Source organism: Alosa sapidissima, chromosome 15 (genome assembly GCF_018492685.1).
Source record: "Alosa sapidissima isolate fAloSap1 chromosome 15, fAloSap1.pri, whole genome shotgun sequence".
Lineage (NCBI taxonomy): Eukaryota > Metazoa > Chordata > Actinopteri > Clupeiformes > Clupeidae > Alosa > Alosa sapidissima.
The window spans coordinates 33935063-33947285 of NC_055971.1; the positions used below are offsets into that span (position 1 = coordinate 33935063).

The 12223-nt window shown below is 43.9% G+C and overlaps 1 protein-coding gene across 1 annotated transcript in view; it reads left to right on the forward strand.

The window, feature by feature from the left end:
• The window catches only part of clpb (caseinolytic mitochondrial matrix peptidase chaperone subunit B), a 48194-nt gene that overhangs the window by 30539 nt on the left and 5432 nt on the right, over positions 1-12223 (forward strand). Inside the window, exons 8-15 of the mRNA XM_042062954.1 lie at positions 8217-8294; positions 9617-9672; positions 9763-9807; positions 10123-10284; positions 10850-11006; positions 11484-11557; positions 11751-11870; positions 12035-12139. Coding sequence (XP_041918888.1) covers positions 8217-8294; positions 9617-9672; positions 9763-9807; positions 10123-10284; positions 10850-11006; positions 11484-11557; positions 11751-11870; positions 12035-12139 — 797 coding nt within the window. The remainder of the gene's footprint in view (positions 1-8216; positions 8295-9616; positions 9673-9762; positions 9808-10122; positions 10285-10849; positions 11007-11483; positions 11558-11750; positions 11871-12034; positions 12140-12223) is intronic.

The window sequence follows — 12223 nt, forward strand, 5'->3', positions numbered from 1 at the left end:
ATCTGGTCGCGTTAACCTCTCTTTACACTTTTAACGTTTTAAATCTGGTCGTGTTAACCTCTCTTTACACTTTTAACGTTTTAAATCTGGTCGTGTTAACCTCTCTTTACACTTTTAACGTTTTAAATCTGGTCGTGTTAACCTCTCTTTACACTTTTAACGTTTTAAAGTCATCAACTTCCTGAAGTTTTGGTGATTCCCGGGACATCAACAGGAAATGAAAATGGAAATGAAAATGCAACAATATTTAATCGCCAGGATTCCATATCCTCGCCAGGATTCTCCAACTATATCATCTCCATATCCTCGCCAGGATTCTCCAACTATATCATCTCCATATCCTCGCCAGGATTCTCCAACTATATCATCTCCATATCCTCGCCAGGATTCTCCAACTATATCATCTCCATATCCTCGCCAGGATTCTCCAACTATATAATTTCCATATCCAGGATCCTCCAACTATATAATCTCCATATCCAGGATCCTCCAACTATATAATTCTCCATATCCAGGATTCTCCAACTATATAATTCTCCATATCCAGGATTCTCCAACTATATAATCTCCATATCCAGGATTCTCCAACTATATAATCTCCATATCCAGGATTCTCCAACTATATAATTCTCCATATCCAGGATCCTCCAACTATATAATTCTCCATATCCAGGATTCTCCAACTATATAATCTCCATATCCAGGATTCTCCAACTATATAATCTCCGATTTTAAAGTAACGATTTGATTTTCAATCTTTTTTAATATGACCAATATTAATCTTTATGTTACTCTTTTGGCCTTCGTACTCTGTTTCGGGGGGGGCTTTTATTTTGAAACCTTTCCTACCGCGAGGTTGTAAACAGAACAGACATTAAACATAGACGTGAACTTAGTGAAATGAAACAACACAGAATGATAATTTGTTTGTTTCAGCACACTCCAAAGAGACCAAGGTTAGTGTTCATGGAATATGCACTTATGCCTTAAAGTAAGTTTGGACTGTAACTAGATCATCTTTTCACTTGCAAAGTTAAGTAAGTTAGTATTAGCCCTCCCGCTGTGTTTGCGGTCAAATGTGACCGATTGACTATTCTTTTCTCTCAAAAATATTGTTAACTTATTCTGACTTCCATGAGGCTTCATGACTCTGACTGACTCTGTTGCCTACTGATCAGATGGACTGTATGTGTGCTTCTGTACATTAAAACACACACACACACACACACACACACACACACACACACACTGCCCCTCTTTGCTTCTATGCCAGCCTCCACTAACCCTAACTTTCCCCAATAAAATCTTCCCCTTTCTGACTTGCATGAGCTCAGGTCAGTGAGGCCTGCAGGCCATAAATAGCAAATGGAAGGTCAAAACTGGTTATAATAAAACATAAGTTGATACAAAGGTCTATCACAAAAATAGATGATGGGTCATTCCACGTCAATGTTACCTATGTTACCCAGGAGACACACTGTAAAATTACTTTTGTGTAAGATCAATACTTTCCAAGATACAGCCAATTTTACAGGGGGAGGGGGGTGCCGATTTTGTCCGGCCTCTTTTTTTTGTTCACAAGCCCATAGCGCAAGAACTAAACCATGTAGGATGCTTTGCATGCAGGTACATAAATAGGAATAGCATGTAGCAAAATCGGCATGTTTGGTCTGGATGATCCTGCATTGGTCATAGCTGTCCCTCAAAGTTGATCAAACTTTTATTGGAGATTTTGGCTGGGCTCTGTTTAGGATATATAAAAAACCCTGACCCGCGCATCACTATTGCTTACTGTGTCATGCCTCTGCTGAGAAAACAAACAGATTGCCAGATCTTGTAAGTTTCAGCTGTAACATAGAAACATATTACTAGCTTACTCACACGTTCAATGATAGGGAACAAACTACTCACAGAATGATAAGAAAGACGTGATTCATAGCTCAAAACCCGTTGCCACTGTCATTATATTTTTGCAGCGGTCATTATTGCAAAGACCCTTGATTACTGACCAAGATAGAGCAACATAATTCTTTCTGCTTCAACAGTGATTATAGGCTACAAAATAATTGGACCTGTCGCCACCTGACGTCATAAATGTTGGAAGTATGCGAAAGAGAATGTAATATAAACCCTATTAGAAAGTCAGTTTCTGGTTTAGTATAACTTCTATATTAAGTTTCTTTGATGAAAAATGGTGTTACTGTTATATAGGCCTACACAGTTGCAACTTGCCATAATAGTCCAGACGAAATAAAGATATGCCGTTTAACAGATTATTCATTATCAAGGAGAGCAAACTTTTAAACTGACTGAGTGGCTGACGTAGATGTCCGTGGCAAAATGGAGCCTACAGCAGGATGATCTGTTACAGGCTTAGATTTTACTTGAATAGGCTAATTATTCATTATTCTATCCAATTTGAGTAATTTATTCCACGTCTCCACCTGTGATGTGGATTACTTCCTACTTCAGTCAGAGACCGTTTTAAATGAAAGTCTGATTTACGCTTACAGTTACCCTTATGAAGACGAATGAAGAAGCAGTAGCCTTAAGCCTTAGCATACTGTCCACCAAATGAAGAAGCGGTAGCCTTAGCATACTGTCCGCCAAATGAAGAAGCAGTAGCCTTAGCATACTGTCCACCAAATGAAGAAGCGGTAGCCTTAGCATACTGTCCACCAAATGAAGAAGCGGTAGCCTTAGCATACTGTCCACCGAATGAAGAAGCAGTAGCCTTAAGCCTTAGCATACTGTCCACCAAATGAAGAAGCGGTAGCCTTAGCATACTGTCCGCCAAATGAAGAAGCAGTAGCCTTAGCATACTGTCCACCAAATGAAGAAGCGGTAGCCTTAGCATACTGTCCACCAAATGAAGAAGCGGTAGCCTTAGCATACTGTCCACCAAATGAAGACAGCTTTGTTAAGTAGCCTATGGATTGCAGCATATTGTCCACCAAATGAAGAAGCTTTATTTAGTAGCCTATGGATTGTAGCATTCTGTCCACCAAATGAAGACAGCAACAAGCAGCATAAGCAACATAAACAATCAGCAACTGTGTGTCTATTGTAGGCCTATTCATGTGTATAGCCAGCACATATATATATATATATATATATATATATATATATATATATATATATATATATATATATATATATATATAGGGCATATATATATATATATATATATATAGGGCAGAAAGGGTCTATAGGGCAAGTTTATTCAAATCATCTACATCTACAATGCTGCCCTATGGGCCACAGCTACCGGCAATCATGTTATACTCCCAACATGGCGCACATTTGGAAATTCGCGTTTATGACGTCAAATTTACACACATACACACACCTGCTGTATACAAACACACACACAAACTATACACATGCTGCACACACACACACACACCTGCTGTTGTTCAAAACGGGGGACCCCCAACCCCCTGTGACCTCAACCCAAACCCAGACAGAACCGCTGGGTCTAGGAGCCAGAGAGGGGGGGGGGGGGAAGAGAGATGGATCTTTTTTCCTCCACAGTAATCAAGTTATAGGCAGCTACCATGAGAGCGGATGCAGAACACACACTCGCACACAAATGCACGGATACATGCACACACAAGTACACACACACACACTCACTAATACACATACAGGTGCATGCACACACAAGTACACACACACACACACACACACACTAAAACACATACAGACATACACACACACACACACACACACACACACACACACACACACACACACACACACACTCTCCAGTGTCTTTCCCTACCTCTGCCCATCAATCTGCATTAACCAATTAGCTGCCTCCGTTTGTGAGTAACCACACCCTCCACCTCAGGCTCCAAGAGGAAGAGAGGGAGAGAGAGAGTAGAGGGAGGGAGAGAAGAGAGAGAGTAGAGGGAGGGAGAGAGAGAGTAGAGGGAGAGAGAGAAGAGAGAGAGAAGAGGGGGAGAGAGAGAGAAGAGGGAGGGAGAGAGAGAAGAGAGAGGGAGAGAGAGATAAGAGAGAGGGAGAGAGAGAAGACAGAGGGAGAGAAATAAGAGAGGGAGGGAGAGGGAGGGAGAGGGAGGGAGAGCGAGGGAGAGAGAAGAGAGAGAGGGAGGGAGAGAGAGAAGAGAGAGGGAGGGAGAGAGAGAAGAGTGTGTGTGTGTGTGCGTGCGCATGTTAGTCCAGGGTAAACGGTAAAGATGACTTAAAGCACAATAAGACAGCAGCCCAATATCCTCATATTACACCCTTACTGAAGAGAGGGATGGATAAAAAGAAACAATAAAGGTAGAGTGTGTGTGTGTGTGTGTGTGTGTGTGTCAGAGTGAGAGAGGAAGACAGATAGTGAGAGATGATTAGTTAATTCAGCCTAATAGTCCTTAAAGCCATCAACCAATAAACAGCCACATTATAGATCTCTGGGAGGTATGGGGTATGTGTGTGTGTGTGTGTGTGTGTGTACGCTCTCTCTCTCTCTCTCCCTCACACTCACTCACACACACACACACACACTCTCTCTGTCATTCACACACTCACATACAGTACACTCTCTCAAGGTCTCTCTGACACACACCACACACAAACACACGGCTTCTGGTAGATAGTTTAATGCTTGAGTATGTGTGTGTGTGTGTGTGTGTGTGTGTGTGTGTGTGTGCGCGTGTGTGTGTGTGTGTGTGTGTGTGTGTGTGACATTGGCCACCATGTCCTATTGAAGGGCAGTGCATCAGTGAAGTGACTGTGAAGGTGAGAGAAAGAGACACAGAAGATGGAGAAAAAGAGTGTGTGTGTGTGTGTGTGTGTGATTGTGTGTGTGTGTGATTGTGTGATTGTGTGTGTGTGTGATTGTGTGTGTGTGTGATTGTGTGTATGTGATTGTGTGTGTGTGTGATTGTGTGTGTGTGATTGTGTGTGTGTGTGATTGTGTGTGTGTGATTGTGTGTATGTGATTGTGTGTGTGCGTGTGTGTGTGTTTTTCTTGTGTCGGTGTCGGTGCTTGTTTAAATGTTTGTGTATACATTTTTGTATGTTTTTTTGTTTCTGTGTGCAAATACTTAATTACTTCTATCCTGATTGTGTGTGTGTGTGTGTGTGTGTGTGTGTGTGTGTGTGTGCTTGTGTGTGCTTGAGCTTGCCTGTCTCAGGCCCTGTGTATAAAGTTGTGGGAGAATCACTCTGTCATTCCAAATAAAATAAATAAATAAATAAATAAATAAATATGGCATGTCTGGCATCGTCAAGAGAGGAGTCATGGCAACCGCCGCGGGCCAGTCAGAATTCACCTCCATGCTGAATCACTGGACTTCACCGTCACACACACACACACACACACAGAGGCACCGCATCTATTTTCACACTCAACAATTTAATTCAGTTACACTTGACTTTAGTGAACATTACTGCTTACACCTAACACATATACAATTGTGAAGCGTTTGTGTGTATGCATGCGTGTTTGTATATGTGTGTGTGTTTGTACGTGTGTGTGTGTGTGTGTACACACATGTGTGGTTGTTTGTGTGTGTGTGTGTGTGTGTGCGCATGTATGTTTGTACGTGTGTGTACTCGTGTGTTTGTACGTGTGTGTGTGTGTGTGTGTGTGTGTGTGGACTCAGGTCTGTTTGCTTATCTTCACCTCTTCTCACCTCTGAAATACTTTCTTGTCCTGTATCCTACCTACCTCACACACACACACACACACACACACACACACACACACACACACACACACTCGGAGGCAGGGCAGAAGGTTGCTGGGGTAACGGGGAGAATCCATCCTAAAGTGATTTGGCTGCACCAGGCAAGCTAATGGAATTAGTTGCAAGCTAATGGAGAAGGGAGGAGAGAGAGAGAGAGAGAAAGGAGAGAGAGAGAGAATGAGAGGAGAGAGAGAGAGAGAGAGGGAATGAGAGGAGAGAGAGGGAAGGAGAGAGAGAAAGATGGGAGAAGAAGAGGAGAGAGAGAGAGGGAATAAGAGGAGAGAGAGGGAAGGAGAGAGGGAGAGAATGAGAGGAGAGAGAGAGAAGGAGAGAGAGGGAATGAGAGGAGAGAGAGAGAAGGAGAGAGAGAAAGATGGGAGAAGAAGAGGAGAGAGAGAGAGGGAATGAGAAGAGGGAGAAGAAAGAGAGAGAGGGAACGAGAGATAGAGAGAATAGAAGAGAACAACAATACCCATCATTTAACCAAAAAAGGGAAAATATACTAAATCAAACCTGTAGCGTGTGGCTAAAGATGGCTCTGGAAATGTCCAATACATCGCCCAGAAACACAGTCACTCTTACAAACTGCTCACACAACATCGCCCAGAAACACAATTTTTTGGAAAATAACCCCTGACCTCTGGCAAGTTTTGTGGACCGAAATGGACAAGAAATATGACATGACCATCAACAGACTTCATTTACATTATTGACAGCAATCGATAGGGGGGTGAAATAACAAAAGCCAGAAAATGATTATTTACAATTTATTGACAATTATATCTTAATTGAATAGGCCACATCCTGTCTGCAAGCACTGACTTTCTCTGGACGTTTGATAGAAATGCAATAAGGCTCTTTGGTTATTAAATGCTGTTGTGACATAAAAACAGCATCGGTGTAAAACAGGGCTCAGACTAACTTTTTAAACAGAACACTGTAGTCTCTAACGGAACATTGTAGGGGTGCAAGCAGAACGTTTAGGGGTGCACAGCTTAAATCAATCTGCAACGCAGTTATCCACAATCCCCCCATTTCAACTGTAATACAGATACATGCTTTGGTAATATATACAGAAATTTCAATGTTTTATTGCTCTGAAGTTTATGCAATATCCAAGCCAAGTAACTCCATTAGCAGCAACTGGAATCCATGCATTTCCACTGAATTATTTTTGGAATCTGATCCCTTATCATACCTGTTCATTCTTACTCGTCGCTCGACTTATCATGACTAAATTCAAGATGGCTGCAAACGCTAAACTTCGTGAAGATACTGTCTGTATAAATCGTCTTGTAAGTAAACTACCAGTGCTTTTTCAAAGTTCTCAATGTCTGGTTTTAAATGTCAGGGCCCTCGGAAATCTACCAATGAAGTGTGGAGATACATTGAGCCTCATAAATGGGTGTAAAACAGTGATTTATTTGCATGGCTAGCCCGATGCCGAAGCACCACTATTGAAAAAGCTGTTGGTAGCATCGAGAAAAAAAAAACGTGAGCAATTAGAATATGCTTCATATCAAGTAGAAAGCTAAAGTAAAATTTGGATGCTAAGCCTGTATTCTTTAGGCAATTAATCCCACTGATCCCTTTAGTTTTAGGCTTATGTGTATTGATATTGCCAAACTTGTTCGTTGTTGCAGTATCAGTCACAATCCTTTAAAATAAATGTTCTGAGTGAAATATATTGCCGTTGCTCTGTTTAAGGTGACAATTCGGCTTGTAGATTATTTCTCTCTCTTTTAAATTGGAGCGAGCGTAGAGCGATTTCACTGAAGCGGGAGGATTTTTAAGTGGAGCGAAATTGAGCGGAGTGGTGGGGTGTGTGTGTGTGTGTGTGAAAGGAGAGAAGTATTGCTCATCCTCTCCAGTGTGGTGTGTGTGTGTGTGTGTATGTATGTGTGTGTGTGTATGTGGTGTGTGTGTGTGACAGTGCTAGATTAGTTGGCACTAAGATGAGAGATAAAGGTGTCTGCACTGTATGACTTCTCTAGCTATACAATTTGTTCCTCTGAGAGGATTTTCATCCAGTGAAAGAAATTTTGGAATTTGTCCTCAATTTGAAACAGAAGATGTTGCTCACAGGAAGATATATTATATATCTCCGCTGGGGAATCTGTGTTGCATCCTTCCCCTCTAGAGGGACGTCGTGTCGCTGGGGTCTAGAGGGGTGTGGTGTCGCTGGGGTCTCTCCTGCTAGAGAGAGAATCTGAGAATCTGTATTTCGTTTCAATTTGAGAGAGAATCTGTATTTCGTTTCAATTTGAGCGAGAATCTGTATTTTGTTTCAACTTGAGAGAGAATCTGTATTTCGTTTCAGTTTGCCTACATAATTTCCCCCCGTGCATCCTGTTTGGTTATTTGCTTTTCTTTGAATGTGATGGTGGATGTGATGCTGAATGTGATGGTGAATGGCTTGTTGGTTTATCATGGTGTTGGTGATCATGTAAGGAGTTTAGACAGTGCTCTAATAAAGGACTTTCTTTCCCTCCCCCTCCATCTCTGTCTCCATAGCGATCAGGAGGAAGGAGAATGGGTGGTACGATGAAGAGCATCCATTGGTATTTCTCTTCCTCGGGTCCTCTGGCATTGGTAACCACATACACACACACTCTCACATACAGTACACATACACATTCTCTCTCTCACACACACTTTCTCTCTCACTCACTTACTCTCACACTCACACACACACACACACTCACTCAGAGACAGCTCATATGAAAACACCAGAATTATTCATACAAATATGCACAATAGCAATGTTTTCCCCCATGTTTAGTACATGAACATAAATACATGTAAACACACACACACACACACACACACAGATTGATGGTGATGATGAGTCATATATCTTGCGCGCCTACAGCTGTGGGACTCATGAATATTTAAGAGCCACATCACACACACCCTCGCAGTACAGTAGGAATATCACACACACACACACTGTTTGGAAGGGACTGAGGTACCAGCATCAAAGCAACAATGTCTGTGGTTGTTTATGAACTGTTCCCTCAGTCCCTGATGTTTATTTATTGTTTCTGTCATCTGTTGCTAACCCACACAGCTTTAGAATTTAGAATCGGAACCTACTCGCTTACCCGCCATTTCCCTCTCCGTCACATTCCGTCAGCGCTTGGCCTCTTTTTTGTTCCATCCCGTGTTCATCTTCAAAACCAGAACCAGGACTAGAATAGACCACAGGCCAGAACCAGGACTAGAATAGACCAAAGGCCAGAACCAGGACTAGAATAGACCAAAGGCCAAAATTAGGACTAGATTAGTCCCCGGGGAAGACCAGTATCAGTATCAGTACCACAAATGTACACAGTGTCTCACAACTAACAGTCTGTAGTTGTGCATTCTGTACGTTGTGTAAACTTCCCTCACGACACCTTAAAAAACGTGCTAATGAGAGAGCTAGCACCCTGAGCTAACACCCTGAGCTAGTGAGAGAGCTAGCACTCTGAGCTAGTGAGTGAGCTAGCACCCTGAGCTAGTGAGAGAGCTAGCACCCTGAGCTAGCACCCTGAGCTAGTGAGAGAGCTAGCACCTTGAGCTAGCACCCTGAGCTAGTGAGTGAGCTAGCACCCTGAGCTAGTGAGAGAGCTAGCACCCTGAGCTAGCACCCTGAGCTAGTGAGAGAGCTAGCACCCTGAGCTAGTGAGTGAGCTAGCACCCTGAGCTAGTGAGAGAGCTAGCATCCTGAGCTAGCACCCTGAGCTAGTGAGTGAGCTAGCACCTTGAGCTAGCACCCTGAGCTAGCACCGAGGGTTTTGCGCAACTCCTGATCTGAGGTGCTGCAAGGTCGAGTCCGAGCAAGTGGAGTGCTGAGTTGCACGGTCAACACAACGCAGATTACACACACACAGTGCCACATACATCCATGTGTTATATGCGTGTGTCTACAGGTAAAACAGAACTGGCAAAGCAGGTGGCTCGATACATGCACAAAGACATCAAGAAGGTAAGCAGCTATACACACATACACACAGCACACACTCATGCACACACACACCTGTGATCAAGCTGAAGTCTGATGTCTGTCCTTTTTCAGGGTTTTATACGGATGGACATGTCCGAATTCCAGGAAAAACATGAGGTATGAAACACACACACACACACACTCTCACATAGGAATGTTGCTAAGTTCATAGTGCCCCCCTCTCTCCCCCTGATCTCTACCCTTCTCTCTCCCTCTCTCTCCCTCTCACTCTCTTTCTCTCTCTCTCCCTCTTTCTCCCTTTAATATATGATGTATTGGGATTTGTATGTATAAATGTATATATGTATGTTTGCATGAATGTATATATGAATGTATTTTTGTATGGTGTTAGGCTTTGTATCAAGCGCGCCATGGTTTGAGAAATGATCCAGTAAATGGGTGTTGAACCTCTCCCCCCCCCCCGGTGGTCAGGTGGCTAAGTTCATCGGCTCTCCTCCGGGGTACGTGGGCCATGAAGACGGAGGGCAGCTGACCAAGCGGCTGCGCGACTGCCCCAACGCCGTCATCCTGTTTGACGAGGTGGACAAGGCCCACCCGGACGTCCTCACCATTATGCTCCAGCTCTTCGACGAGGTGCATGTGTGTGTGTGTGTGTGTGTGTTAGGGGAGGCTTACTGATGGGAAAGGGAAGACTATTGAGTGTAAGGGCGCAGTGTTCATCATGACATCTAACACGTGTGTGTGTGTGTGTGTGTGTGTGTGTGTGTTAGGGGAGGCTTACTGATGGGAAAGGGAAGACTATTGAGTGTAAGGGCGCAGTGTTCATCATGACATCTAACACGTGTGTGCGTGTGTGTGTGTGTGTGTGTGTGTGTGTGTGTTAGGGGAGGCTTACTGATGGGAAAGGGAAGACTATTGAGTGTAAGGGCGCAGTGTTCATCATGACATCTAACACGTGTGTGCGTGTGTGTGTGTTAGGGGAGGCTTACTGATGGGAAAGGGAAGACTATTGAGTGTAAGGGCGCAGTGTTCATCATGACATCTAACACGTGTGTGCGTGTGTGTGTGTGTGTGTGTTAGGGGAGGCTTACTGATGGGAAAGGGAAGACTATTGAGTGTAAGGGCGCAGTGTTCATCATGACATCTAACACGTGTGTGTGTGTGTGTGTGTGTGCGTGTGTGTGTGTGTGTGTGTTAGGGGAGGCTTACTGATGGGAAAGGGAAGACTATTGAGTGTAAGGGCGCAGTGTTCATCATGACGTCTAACGTGGCCAGTGAGGATATTGCCCAGCATGCTTTGGGCCTGCGGAGAGAAGCTCAGGAGCAGAGCCGTCGACGCCTGGCTGACAACCTGGGTAAAGACACACACACACACACACACATACACCACACACACAGACAAACACCACACACATGCGCACGCACACACACACACAAACACCACACACACACACACACACACACAAACACCACACACACAAACACCACACACACACACACACACACACAAACACCACACACACAAACACCACACACACACACACACACACACAAACACCACACACACAAACACCACACACACATACACCACACACACACACACACACTTACACATACTCACACACTTACACACTTACACATACTCACACAAACACACACACACTCACACTCACACATGCACGCATGCATGCATATGTGTGTGTGAGTGTGTTTGTACACATGCAAATACATATTTGCATGTGTACAAACACACTCACACACACATATGCATGCATGCGTACGTGACGTGCACACACACACTCACACTCACCCACCTATATTCTCTCTTGTAGAAGAGGTTCAGAAAAGCAGTCAAATCACCATATCCAAACAGTTTAAAGAAGAGGTCATACGTCCCATTCTGAAGGTACACACACACACACACACACAACAAGCTTAAATGTGCACCTTACCAATAAATGTGACCAGTTAACGCCTCTTTTACACATCAGTGTTATTGGTGATTGTTGGCATTACACAATCTTATTGGTTGCTTGTGTGTGTGTGTATGTTTGTTTTCTGTGTGTGTGTTTGTTTCCTGTGTGTGTGTGTGTGTGTAGGCTCATTTCCGTAGAGACGAGTTTCTAGGGCGGATCAGTGAGATTGTTTACTTCCTGCCTTTCTGCCATGCTGAGCTCATTCAGCTCGTCAACAAGGAGCTCAACTTCTGGGCCAAGAAGGTACACACACACACACACAAATATACTGACAAAACCTAACATCTGCATACAAGCACTCAGATCCATAATAGCATATGCATGTTTCTGTTTGTGTGTGTGTGTGTGTGTGTGCGCTTCTGTGTTTCTGCTTGTGTGTGTGTGTGTGTGTGTGCGTGTGTGTGTAGGCGAAGCAAAGGCACAACATCACACTGCTGTGGGATCCGCCAGTCTTGGACCTCTTGGCAGGGGGCTACAACGTGCACTACGGGGCTCGCTCCATCAAACACGAGGTACACACGCACACACACACACACATACAGACTAGAGATGCGCGGTTCGCGGTTACAGCCGCGGACTCTGCGGTTAAACCGCGG